The sequence below is a fragment of the Bolinopsis microptera genome, chromosome 8 (genome assembly GCF_026151205.1).
Source record: "Bolinopsis microptera isolate Bmic1 chromosome 8, MBARI_Bmic_1.0, whole genome shotgun sequence".
Taxonomy (NCBI): Eukaryota; Metazoa; Ctenophora; class Tentaculata; order Lobata; family Bolinopsidae; genus Bolinopsis; species Bolinopsis microptera.
In genome coordinates this window covers 6317162-6331782 of record NC_087079.1, presented here as the reverse complement: position 1 = coordinate 6331782, position 14621 = coordinate 6317162, and the positions used below count along the sequence as shown (strand labels likewise).

The window sequence follows — 14621 nt, the reverse complement described above, 5'->3', positions numbered from 1 at the left end:
CATCAATTACGGGATCAGTTGTGCACATTGACGATGTAGAGCTACATGAAGGCTGCTCGTTGTCGTCTTCTATAGTCACGTTTCGGTCTAATACGCTGAGCAAATTAAGCATGTTTCAGTTTAGGTATAGTTTACTATCGAACAAGTTCAACAACAATTTGTCAAAAACACACTACATGACAACGTAAAAAGTTAAGTCTCAACTACATCAATAGAATTTCCCAAAAAAATAAAATAACGATTGTGTACCTTAACTCTCTAGATGAATGCAAAACGTTGAGTTTAGGAGTGTTTTCATGTACATTTGTTACTTTTTCTACTTGTCCAAGGTCTAAACTTGACTCATCCACTACGTCCACATCAGCACTGTTAAGAAATAGGAGCCGTGAGAAAAAAATTAAAGGTGATAGGTCACTATTAGAGTTAGACTTAGATACAAGCAATAGATCCCAAAGGGAAACAAACGCGTCAAAAAGCTGCATCAGATTAATCACCTCGAATTTGGGTTTATAGGATTTTCTGAGTCGGAGTTATCCTCTTCTTGTCCAAGAACTGTTGACACATCTTCTTTCTTCTAAAAATATCTAATTTGCGACCAAGAAACTAAAAACCAAAAATCAGGGTAAAAGTTTAGAAGTTTTCCGACTATTTGTTAAAGAGCGATGAATTGACAATTTTCAATCGTGGGTCAGATGTTCCTATAGCTTCAATTTATTCAAATCACTTAGATATTGATAAAGCATACAATTGAAAAGTGGCGTTTGGTATTTATCTTAAACGGGATGAATTAGAATCTATCAAGAAGCGGCTATCAAAAATAAAAACAATTTATTGACTCACCTTAAAAAATTTGTACAAAGACATAGTTTGGTCCCAACAAGTACGGAACCCTGATATCAATGAAACGAAGGTTAAAAATATGTCGAGGACGCAAGAACAGGACGGCACGGGAGCGGGAGCGGGAAATTTGAATTGTGACCTTTGTTTTCTTTTCCATCTTCTGCAGTTCACAGTAATTTGGTCACAGAAATTCGGTTACATGACATTCCGTTTTCACACTTAAATATGCCCGGCCAGTCAGTGTCAGGGTGACCCTGACACTGATTGGAATCTTTTGTTTGTGTAACGGTAAAATAGGCAGCGCGAGATCAACTTAACACGCAACCATGCTGTGCTCCCACTCTCCCCCCTCCCTCCCTCCCTTTCTCTTCAACCCCCTGGACGGAATTCATCCATCGTTCGTGGTAACTGGTATGGTATTTAAAAATAACACAATGTAGGGGGGGGGGGGCTACAGTGCAGTGGGGCTACAGAGCAGTGGGTGCGAAAACAAAACTGTATACCATAGCCGTCTGGTTTAATGTTATGTTGAAGAATAAATTTTCATGTTTTTGTAAACTTGTCCCCCAAATCCCAGGGGGGGCAGCTGCCCCCCCTGCCCCCCCGGTGATGTAGCCCATGTATTATACACACATAGAAGTGGGGGCAAATGAGTGAGCTATAAATAGAACATGTTCGGGGATTACAGATTATAGTGCTGTTTTTCTCAATATTTCAAACTTATGACTGGTAACGAATTAATGTTGGTTGTCTTTAGTGACCTACATTGTGAGGTACCGATCATTAATTAGGTTGTTACGAGATAATAATATGTCATTGTTGAGACCTTTAACCTGAGAAGTAGCGAGTATTTTGAAAATACGCTGTAAGGAGTAAGCAGTAACCAATCAACTGACAGTATCTATCTACCAATCAAATGAGCGAGCAGCTGTCACGTGTCAAACTTAATAAGTCAGTAGAAGTCAATCTTGATGAGTAGTACTAGCTACGACAAGTAAACTGTATAATGTATCTCCAATAGCTGTAACTATGCAGAGTATTGTATCTCATAGCTAACCGGATACAGGTGAAACGTTTCAGATGGAGAGAGAGCAAAGTCGTACTAAAATTAAATACATACACTAACGAGGCATGAGTCTACTGTAGGGTATACTGTAGACTGTAGAGTATACTGTAGAGTCTACGGTAGAGTATACTGTAGAGTCTACTGTAGAGTCTACAGTAGAGTCTACGGTAGAGTCTACGGTAGAGTCTACTGTAGAGTATACTGTAGACTGTAGAGTATACTGTAGAGTCAACTGTAGAGTCTACGGTAGAGTCTACTGTAGAGTCTACGGTAGAGTCTACTGTAAAGTCTACGGTAGAGTTTACGGTAGAGCTGTAGGTAAAAACTAGATATAATTAAATATTTATATAGATCTGTAGTCTGTAACAGAGTGAGTTTTAGTGTTATAGCAGAAAATAAAGTATAGAATTACATAAACGGTATTTGTACAAACTTGAGAATGCTTTAAATCTTAAATCAAGTAAGGTCCCTAGTGCAGTACAGTAAGCCACCCGAAACAGAGTGTTTGATGACTGGAGTCAAACATTATCGATTAAAACTCGACAACGAGACTGAAACAACAAACTACTCAACATCCTTAACTCATTCTAAATTAACACAAGTTAAAACTTAAAGTATTGAAGTAGCTAGCTTCAACAAATCAAGCAGAACTAAAGCACGTTGGTATTGATAAGTAAACTTAAAGGAGAAAGTGTAGTAGTCATGACATGCAATTAGTATCGTGACATTAGATGAATGCATATTTATAGTCCTAGTGTAGTGTATTAGTAATAGTATTCGCGGAATTTCAAGAATTTTACGTCCAAAATGATCCCATAAAATGACGTTTAATTCTAATATAATAATTTCCATTGTATTTAATCTCCCCATCACATAGTGATCTTCTCACGTAATCTAATATATAACTCCGTCAACTGGGTTGTTGACTGTGAAACATATATTTTAAAACATGTGTGTCCTTGTCAAATCCGGCGACAAGACCAGAGTAGACTGCATGTTGTACGGCTTACAACAGCCAACTACAAACTACACAGTAGTTAGTAGTACAAGAACCTGGAACAGTCCCGAAAGTAGATCTGACAAGGAGTTTAAAATAGTTTACAAAATAGTTTCTACTTTACGTTATGTAGATCTGCCAGCAGATTGTGAGGGTGTGAGATAATGCATGTAAAGTGTGCTGCACAGTGTTATTAGGTGGGTTACCAAGGAATCATGATAAAACAGTGCGACCAATTAAGTGGTTAGTGACCACTGTTCCAGGCTCCTAAAGTCTCAGATTGTAACAAGATTACCAACTTTATCCAAGTTTATCTTTAGCGAAACAACACAAATCGTTCTTCTAATAGCAATTAAACAGTAAAAAACGTTTATCAGAACCAGATGTTAGTGTAACTAAGTTGCTCAGCCAAGTAGAAGTTAGTGTTACTCAACTACAACACTATGTGTTACTCAACTACAACACTGTGTGTTACTTAACTACAACACTGTGTGTTACTCAACTAAAACACTATGTGTTACTCAACTACAACACTATGTGTTACTCAACTACAACACTATTTGTTACTCAACTACAACACTATGTGTTACTCAACTACAACACTATGTGTTACTCAACTACAACACTATGTGTTACTCAACTACAACACTATGTGTTACTCAACTACAACACTATGTGTTACTCAACTACAACACTATGTGTTACTCAACTACAACACTGTGTGTTACTCAACTACAACACTATGTGTTACTCAACTACAACATTATGTGTTACTCAACTACAACACTATATGTTACTCAACTACAACACTATGTGTTACTCAACTACAACACTATGTGTTACTCAACAACAACACTGTGTGTTACTCAACTACAACACTGTGTGTTACTCAACTACAACACTATGTGTTAGGAGGAGGGGTTTGTAAACTGTTACATTTTACACAAACACAACAACAACAACATATTTCCCTTTAACAAGACTACACAAACTGATCAATAGATCATACCAATCACATCCGAACTAAAGAAGTGTATCAAAGACAGAAGCAGAGCAATTGGGATCAGACAATCCAACAAACACACATTCCACAGTCAGACATCATAAAACAACGGCAGTTATCATTTAATTGGGGGCTCGTAACTCACACACACACACACTTGGTATCTCTTATAGTACATTGTGAGATAATATAATGAAAACTGATTAGTTTAGTGGCAGGTAAAGAGACCCTATCAAGTTACCTTGTACAGCTGCTAGGGGACTAGTGGAACAATCTGTGAAGTTATGGTCCAATTAGGGTGTAATTATAGTCCAATTAGGGTGTAATTATAGTCCAATTAGGGTGTAATTATAGTTCAATTAGCGTGTAATAACTACATTAGGCTGAACACTTTAGGACTGTAGATTCAGATCTATAACAATTGCATGTTGATTTAATTTTAACGACTTACTAATCGGTTGCCAGCTAGCAATTCACTGGTAACAACCTAAAATAGGCGTGGGAAACTGGCTTAAGAACTTTGATAATTAGCTAATGGCACTTGCAGATGAACAACATTCAAGGACATTAAATAATTAATAGGACACTAAACAGGAAACATTAGTCAAGAATGTAATTACATGCGAAGGATAAAAAGCACTATGCACCTTCTACAAATACCTAATACTACTGTATAGCATATATTCAGAAACCCTACAATACCTCTCGAAACTCACGTCTTATTGAGAGATACGATAAGTGTTGACAATATTAAGGGGTTTAACACTTTCAACTCTACTCAGATATTATATTATAAATAAGTGTAAATGAATAGCTTAATTAAGTTGCGTAAAGTGTTGCACAAGATGCACAAAAAGGAGAACTTAACACGAGCAGCCATGAGTGTAGCAACTTTAAACATGGTAAAATAGAACTCCGGAAATAAAGCGATCGTTTTACGATTAGGTTATTGTATCATAACTAAGTTCTCTGTTAGAAACCTTGTTAGAAACCTTGTAAGACTCCTCGGAATCATGATTAAATCATTCGTAAGTGTGAATGAAACAATGATTGGTTAAGTTATAAAAACCTGTCAGTCGCCTGCAGTTAAGACTCTTATTCCCGGCTGTAGGAAAATGGAAAGGTTTGCGGCTAGAGAAATGAGCTGTATATGTAAATATATTTACGTATCACGTGTTACGCAAGCAGGATATTTCCAGAATCAAGTACATAGTTGCCAGTTGGTCAAGGTTCGAATCTTGTCTCCGTATTTTTCTGGCACGGAATTCGGTCGTTTATTCTAGACAAATCTAGACACAAATCTTTACAACTCCAGAACCACGGCCACTAACAACAATCCACAGAACTACTAACAACACTTGCTATACTAGTTGCTACAAGTAACACTTAACAACAACTTTAAGTAACACTTAACAACACCTTTAAGTAGTAAGTAACACAGCAACTTAACAACCCCCTCCAGAGCCCACCTGGGGTAACCTCTCCAGTCTCCACAATACAATAGAGATAGCCCCTGTTGTAAAGCTGTAGCCCTGTTAGATCCCTACAATGGAGAACAATACTCAATACCTGCAGTGTAACAGTCATTACAATGATAATATAGACTATATACTATAGAGTCTACTATTATATAGTCTACTACTATAGTATACCCTGGATCAGACCGCAGGTTAGAGAACCTGGGTGTGAAGTGAAGCAACAATCCGGAAATAGAATCTCAATTAGAGTGTATTCTGTGTGACATCATTATAGAACAGAGGCGCTGTGACCACTATAATTGAGAGGTGGCTTACAAGAAGGATACATTTTAACCTAGTAGCAGATTTTAAATTGTGCCACTTCGCTGATAGTGCTTACAACTTGGTTATTACTTTGTAGTTTCTTGCGGGCCTATATGTACTCTAATTGAGCAATTCAGTCTAAATTGCTCAATTAGGGATAACAAGAAACTACAAAGTAATGGCCACGCACAGCAGGACTAGCATACAGACAACATATCATAACAGTAGTATTTGACAAGGTGCTATTTATATATTATAAGAGAGAGGGAGGAGTGTAAGCTGAATTGAGAAGTGTGCATGTTGCAGTAGGGCGGGACCCTTAAGTTTAATGTTACAGCTGCTTTTACTCAACGTTCATCTGATGTGGTGGGTTTATCTGGATAGCAATCATTTTACCTTATCGAAAATACATGAAATACGAGTTCAAAGTGTGAAATCTGAGGAGTGGTCATACAGGGGTGATATGACCACTTTTGTAAATTAAACACGGTTGCAAACAATTTGCTTCTAATCATTGGAAGAATACTGTTACTTTCATAATAATTATATTATAATCGATCAATGATAATAAGACTGCAGTGAATTGTTCATTTTGGTGTAGAATTTTACTCATTATATAAAATTTACTCAGGAGTTAACCGAACAATTTGATGGAGTTGATTTTCCTTGATCATACTATTCACGCTACGTGTTATGCTAGAAACGGTAAATAATTAAAAAATTAAACTAAATCAAACCAACAATTAAATTGCACAAAATAACCAAATTATTATTATTAAATAAAAGTTCTAAACAAGAGGTAGTTAAAAAACGAACGTCTAATCTTTCCTTAAAACAAAAAGTAAATGTCAAAACTTCACTAACCAAATATCGACAACAATTAAACCAATTCAAACCAAACATCTAAAATTTAAAGGTTTAAACAACAACTATCAATTTGAAGGAACAAACAAAAGGGCCTCTCAGGCCAGCAAACATCAGCCCGGAAGCGTGAAGCTTTGTGTGAATTAAAACACCAGACCAGCAGTTTGTACAGCAGACTAAGTTGCAATATCAAACACCATTAACACAACTCAATCAATTAGGGTAATTACCTTATAATTAGGGTAATTAAGGGTGATAACCTTACTGTTGACTGGGTAAAGTAAAATATAACCGATGATAAGTTTGTCTCTTCTTGACCGCACCCGAGTTAAAGTAACCTAGTTCCTGTCAGTAACTCAATAGAAACAACTTTACAGCATCCTGTTGAACAGCTAGTGATGATGGAGACTGGAGAGTAGCCTCAACTATTGATGACGGAGGCAGTGCACAGTTCACCGAGCACAACGAAAGTTTAATTCACCGTAAAACACAATAGTTAGCACGAACTAACAGCACGACCAATAACACGACTAATAACAGATTCTATACCCACTAACTACATCTTTCTACTAACTACACATCTCCACAAAGACCAATAACACGTCTTGTTACACCCCATAACTGTACCCCCCCCCCCCCCCCACTAGACCTCTAACTCTCCACTAACGACACCGCTCCACAGAAAGCTAACCAACAGTAAAGCAGGTCTAACAGTAAAACATCACACAGTAGAGATCTGCAGTAGTGATCAAGAGAGAGAGAGAGAGAGAGAGATGTTAAACCAGACTGTAAGACGAAGCAGTGACCAGGTGCAAGGACATGTGGCTGCTGAGTGGGGGGAGGCAACTACACATGATGTAAACTATATTTGTATTTACATCACGTAGCTAAATCTGATGATGATTAATTGAGGAGAAGAGGACCTGGAGTCATCACATATTATGTAGGTCGGTAATTATATTACGTAATTAATGTTTAATTTGCTGTCATGGCAACAAAACTCCGAGCACTATAGACCTTGGTAAAGACTAACTGTGGTGATTCATTTAGGAACAATGAAGATGTGACTTAGCTCACATTATATGCTTGTTATGTGATGTTTACAAATATTTGGCAGGGGACAATGATATGGGGGGGGGGGGGGGGGGGGGTGTCTTCAAACATCACCAGTCTAAAATAACCAGACAAGATATTGAGCTTCTCTGATGTTCGTATCATACAGAAACAACAAATAAACAACCGACTGGAGCTGGAGGAGACAAAATTACAACAGCCAAGGTTTCCCAGTCTCTATTTCTTGAGCGTCAGTGTTGAAGTGAAGATTTATTAATATAATAGGGTATCAAGTACTAACTGTAATTTATTCAAGTATTAACTATTAACTAACAAAATACTGACAACTGTGATTGTAATCACAGTTAGTTTGTAATTTACAAACTACCAGTAAATACAAATGTCTGATACTACAGACTACAATAGATAACTACACAATATAAAGTCGACAAATCGCAGCTCCTCCAATCTTATAAAGAATACAACAATACCTTTAGTAGTAGCTCTACTCTCTTCTCACTTTACACACTATCTACACTCTTCACCCCATCTCTCTACACTGGTAACGGTGACATGGCAACAATGGTACAAAGAGAAAGTTGAGGTGACAGGGCAGCTTGATAGAGCAACTGCTGTACCATTACCACTACTACAGCAGCAGTAGTGGTCATGTTTTAGAGTGTACCTTTGAAGGAGCCCCACTGGAGGAAGCCCCCCTGGGGTTTGATTAACACGAGAGGGGGTATTAATCAACTGGGGAGGAAAAGAGAGGGACTCAATATAGGGGGTTTAGAAAAGCTTGGTAGTCACGTGTTATTGTGCGGTGAAATGGATATATCAGATAAAATTATGTCAGATAAAATTATATCAGATAAAATTATATCCTATATTCAATTTGTATTTCAGTTAAGGCAAAGCATCATGTACGTGGACAAATCTGAAACAGGCAATAGAAACATGTGTATACTGTACAGTAAAATAAATGAGATTTGCAGTTTTCTGGAGCTTGAGTTTTCCGAGAATTTAGGATATTGTTTTTAGTCATTCAATAATTAGATAATTAGACACGATAAGATAACAAAAACAATCTGAACATCTGTACACTATACATTTTCATTTGATTTATAATCTGAAATTCTACGCACAAATTTTATCTGTATCGTTAATTGAAAATATACATTTTGTTTGGTAAATGATAGGAAATTATACCCTGAATCACTAAAAAATAGTACCAGACACCAGTACTGAAAATTTAAAATATAAAACGGTTCTGTGAAAATAATAATCAACTAAAAATAACGTCGAATATCTTAAATTATGCTAAATTCAATTTAGGTACAGGGACATAATATCGCAAATTACATGAGAAATATAAATACATATCTTAACAATTTGTCCCAAATCGTCAAACCCATTAAGCTCTAACAGTATCATGGGTTAAAACAATGTCCCAGTATTTCCCATGAAGACATCTTATTGTCCGATAAGAAGCTCCTCTCCCCACCAATTGTCCAATCACAGCGCGTTCCTTTACCACTATTCTGACCAATCTGTTCACAATAACTGCTCAACCACCTCCCCCAGTTCCCCGCTCATCTCCTTCATCTCCTCCCACCACCCCATCTTCTTAGTTAACTCAATCAAGGAACTGTCAGATATGTCTCCTCCCATGAACACGTCTGTCTTGTTGTCTTGGTGATCAAAGAAGAAGATGGGAGTTGCCAAGTTGTTGCAATCTGCTTCACTTGTACAAACCTGGGAATGGTATTTATTCTTATATTTATTTAATTGTATGGTAAGTATTTAGGGGGAGGGGGGCCGGGAGGGGGGCCGGGAGGGGGCCGGGAGGGGGCCGGGAGGGGGCCGGGAGGGGGCCGGGAGGGGGCCGGGAGGGGCCGGGAGGGGGCCGGGAGGGGGCCGGGAGGGGTCCGGGAGGGGGGCCGGGAGGTATTTGTCTCCTTTCCTGACTATATTTTATAACATGGGATAAAGGGAAAATAATCAACGACTAAACCCTCAAAGTAAAGCACTAAAATACTGGAAACAGTAAAACTGCGTAAACGTGAGAATTTCTCTTGCACCTACTAACATATTGTCAAATATTGTTATCTACATTGCTGTAGCATGCAAACAGTTTAAATTACATCATGGTTATGACGTCAGGGTGATATATTGCCAGGATTGGGACAGTGCGTTTTTAAAAGTCTTACAGTAATTCAGATAACTTTAAAGTGTTACTCTCTGCCATGATATGATATATCCTGTACTTAGTTAAAGTAACATATTTTAAGCACCTTAAGCAAAACTTATTTTAACGGGTTTATTTTGATGAAACAGCTTATAAGTTAGTTACACAAATTTTCTTTTAAAAATAGCGAATCACAAACCGGCCTTATTTTTAGAATAATCCCTATATTGAGAAGGGACTGAATAGAACCTTTTTTTTGTTGCTAGACCAATGACATATTTTTTCGATACAAAACAACAAATAACTCCTTTAGTTTGAATTTTATAGGATCTTATGTTGATAATATGTGAGTTGTATTGAAATGCGGTAATGAGAACGTTTTGAGACCCATGTAAAGCCATATTGAGCTCTCTGCTTTCTTAGATCGACGTATTTGAAAAACAATACTAGTCCACAATACCCTGGCCTTTTAAACAACTGTATTATAAAAAGTACATAATCGAATCATCGGAAAAAGTAAATACAACAGCTTAAAAGGTATACAAAACTACAAAAAAAAGGAGGAATTATTATTTATTTCAGCAAACCTTTTCCATGTTGATGAGAAGTCTAGGAGTAGAGCGAGGGATCGTGTTTGGAATCTGGTTAACTGGGCCAACTTGCAGTGAGGTACCCATCACGATCAGCAAGTCACACTTCCCCTCGTCATTACCGACTGAGCACAAATAATCCTGATGTAATTGTTGGTAATTAGTTTAATAGATACTATTGTTATGTTCGCATGTCAGACTGTGGTGATGAGTTGTCTATCTTTGATATGACTATGCTTTAGAGAGTTTAGACGTTTCTAATAAGCTGTCACATCAAAACGTTCTCGCAAAATATGAGAGGATTATGGAATTTTCACCTATTGTAGCTTCAGAGACCACTTTCTCAATTTTCATATATGAACACTGTGCTAGTAACTTGACATTATTAAATTCTGCAAAATCGCTGCTCAAAATTATAAACATGAAATAACAGTCCCTACTCTACCTTAGGTAAGCTTTCTCCAAACATAACAATGTCCGGTTTGATAACACCACTACAGACAGCCCTGTGGTCACCGTTACCTGTTGCTCCAGTACATCTAGCTACTTTACCACTGAATATAGCATCCTTCAGCTGGGAGTTAAGAGTATTTTAATTATAACATTGTTGAATACAGTATATTAGCTTTGTTATCATTATTTAATTGCGGCAATGTGGAAGAATTATATAATATGGTTGTCATAAATCTAAAATTATTAGGAAATCTAACCTGTGATTTGTCTAACTTTGCATGGCATTCCATGCAGGTTCCACTACGAAATGAGCCATGAACTTCAAATACCCTTTCGTCTGGAATACCTAAAATTTCGATCTTATCATATTTGGATCATACGTTAAAATTCATGTGGTAAAAAACACTCTCTGAATTCACAGCAGCAATTAATCTAGTTTAAGATGGAAATCAGATAAACTTTTTGAGTTGAGGTTGCTATTCCTTTTAACAAGATCATTCCATATAAAAATTCCTCAGTCCAATTTTTAGTCTCATTGCTCATACTTACAAATCTTTTATTTAACAAAATAAAAAAGACAATGACACATTTCCTCTCTTTCTGTTCAGTCATTTACCTGTTTGTGATTGGAGCATGTCAATATTTTGAGTGTAATTTCTCAACAGAACACCCTTATCACTTAACAACTTGATGAAATAATGAGCCAATGTTGGTTGAACATTTTTGTCGGGGTATTTCATCTCTCTAGCAAGCGCATAGAACGGTTCAGGATCCTCCTGGAACAGTTCGTAGCTAAACAGTTTCTGTGCATTCTGAAGTTGGTACTTATCCAAATACTTCTGAACATTGTCATATACCCCAGACCCAGGGCTCCTAAAGTCTGGGATACCAGCAGATGTAGAGATCCCAGCGCCAGTCAACAAAATGACATTTTTGCAAGTTTTTAAGTGGCTGGCTATATCGTCTACTGTTGCACAACTTATCAGGGATGTAGAGGATGGTTCTGGTGCAGGCATTTCACCAAGATGATATGCCATGACCCTGAAAATTAACGATTTATCGAGTGTAAAAGTTAAATTATACATAAAAATAATTTCATTTATTGATGATTTAACGATCACAAAATATCATCAATGACATGAGCTTGAAGTAGCACAATGGTAAAATGCAATTCAGAATAAGGTATAAAAAGTTAATCAATCTATGACAGATTTCTTGCAAGTCTTGAGTAATATTCGAATTCAAATGCTCTTACATTGGCAGGAGACAATATATTATATGCACAGTTGGGTTTATTTTCATTTTTACTATTCTATTTAGGTGTAATAATCGAAAGCTAACCTGCCTGCACTTCTGCACATGCTTTTGAACATGTTGTCAAGTTTTGCCATTTTTGCATCAATTGCTGCCAATGAGGAACCAGGGACATAGCTCTCCCATGTTACTTCACCTTTTTCTTCTTTACTGTTTCCCTTTGCATCTTTTGCTGATTCTGACATTCAATACCTGTACTATAACAACAATGAGTTTCCAATAAAATATAGTGAGTAAAACAAAGATTTATAGATACATGTAAGAAGTATAGATAAAAAATTATTTATATTAGCGACAAGAGAAATGCCATTGTTGGATGCAAGGAGAGTGAGGACTCCTCAAACTACCTACTGGTAGCACATATTCGAATTTCAGCTTTCCACAACCCAAATTTCACTGTTTTTACTGAATTTTTCTCGAATGACATTCTTACAGGGTCACTGAGGATGGCACCAGACACGATTGAGGTACTCAAGGTTTTATTCCCAAAGAAAGCTTTGATATTAAACAGAAAATCATCAGAATATAAAAAGAGATTTTTGAAGAGGACCTTTTCTGCCGTCCCCTTAACCGAAATTTCGTGGTTTTGACTGAAATTTTGACCAGTGACCAATCAGTGAGGTCGGTGAGAGTGACACAAGTCGCCATCAGGGTACTGGAATCAGTATAATATCTGGAGAAAACTTTGATGGAATAAACATTTTGAATATGTCCTACCGGTAGGACATATTCGAATTTCAGCTTTCCACGACCTAAATTTCACTGTTTTGACTGAATTTTTCTCAAACGACATTCTTCCAGGGTCACTGAGGATGGCACAAGACACGATAAAGGTACTCAAAGTTGTATTCCCAAACAAAGCTTTGATAAACGGAAAACCATCTAAATATAAAAGGTGCAGGTTATATCTCCTATATATCCGCCAAAAGCACATCCAATTTGATACGTAGGAAATATGCCTATAACTTTTTTGATTATGCACTAAGTTTTAGTTACATTTAGTTGGCGTTTCGCGATCAAAATTGAACAAATATTATATAAAATTGGTAGCAGTGGACAATTTCCGTTACCTCTGTATTGTGCTCTGCCAATTGCAACACTTGAATTACTTTATTGTATATATACAGTATATATATATATACTGTTTGACACTTTATTCATAAATTGAACAGAGAATCGTTTAAGATCACTTTCGAGGCACCTCGACAATTGATTCACGATGTCAATTCTTCGCATCTCGCCGATCTGCATACGAAATGATTTCTAAAAACAGTGTTAATGATTTGTATTTTTGGAATGTTTCGAATGAAGTTTTAGGGAAAATTGAAGGACCCAGTTATTTTAGCAATAAGGAGACTTGTAGGTTTGTATGGAACAGATATTTTACGAGTATCACCCGTTAATAAGGAGACACATAACGAATATCTTTGGTTTCATCCTTTTGTGGCAAAGAAGCGTTTTATAAATCTTTATTCAACTGGGAAGTATTAATGAATTATTTATAGATAATGTATTAGATTTTATTAATTAATTAAATTGAATTTGATAAATTATTAATGTTGATGGAAAAATACAGGGTGGGCCAAAAGTCAGTGTGCAAACGTTGGGTCTTATACCTCCGCTGAGTTTTATATTTGAGAGCTGTTGCTTTGCAGATGGCATACTGTACTTACTGGTTCGAGGATTCCGTCGTCAAAATTTGAAAATTCGAATATTTTAGACCACGCCCATTCAATATTAAAACACCTATATTGTTTTCTCTGAAAATCCTGAACGCCTAATTTTTTTAGAGACGGTAGATTATCAAATGTTGCATATGATCTGAAAAAATGAGGCAAAACGGATTAGAAATGACGAAGTTAACAAGCATTTTGTGTATCTCGTTAACAAATTGACTGGGTGATTATGTGACACCGTGACACGACACCTTAATTGGGCACCCTTAACAATTCCCATAATGTTTAACGGGGTAGTTAACGGGGTCACCTTATCACGTGATTAGGTAAACCAATCACCTGATCACACGTAATGAACAAGCTTGTTATGCTTCATATCTCGGTCATCTGAGAAGCTAGAACTCTCATTCTTTCAGGGCAAACGTAATTCGAATGGCCAAACACAATTCAATAACATTTAGCTTGATCCGATTATCCAAACTATCAAAAAAATGTGAAAATGAACCTCCATTTGAAAAAAACGAACGCGAATATTTTTCGAGTTGACAAATTCCTCGAACCAGTGGTAGTACTAAGTCATACCAGAAGGAAGTATTTCAATTGGGCACTCAGTGACTGAGCTATTAAGGCCAACGTTTGCACACTGACTTTTGGCCCACCCTGTATATTTATTTACATTATTTTTATTTAGTGCAATGATATTTTGTAGACACTTGTGATGATGTTATGTCATAATCTTTACTTACTTACTTACTTACTTACTTACGATCTGTGGTTGCGAGAAGATGCGCGGCCT

At 36.8% G+C, this 14621-nt stretch overlaps 1 protein-coding gene across 1 annotated transcript; it reads right to left on the bottom strand.

Moving 5' to 3' along the window:
- Positions 1–8679: 8679 nt before the first annotated feature.
- Positions 8680–12348, bottom strand: LOC134819148 (NAD-dependent protein deacetylase Sirt2-like). Its single transcript, XM_063828923.1, has 6 exons — positions 12177–12348; positions 11452–11876; positions 11093–11181; positions 10828–10956; positions 10380–10523; positions 8680–9359 (listed from the first exon to the last, which is right to left on the bottom strand). Exons 1-6 carry the CDS (start codon positions 12332–12334, stop codon positions 9159–9161), a joined length of 1146 nt encoding a protein of 381 aa, XP_063684993.1. The 5' UTR covers positions 12335–12348; the 3' UTR covers positions 8680–9158.
- Between the last annotated feature and the right edge of the window lie 2273 nt (positions 12349–14621).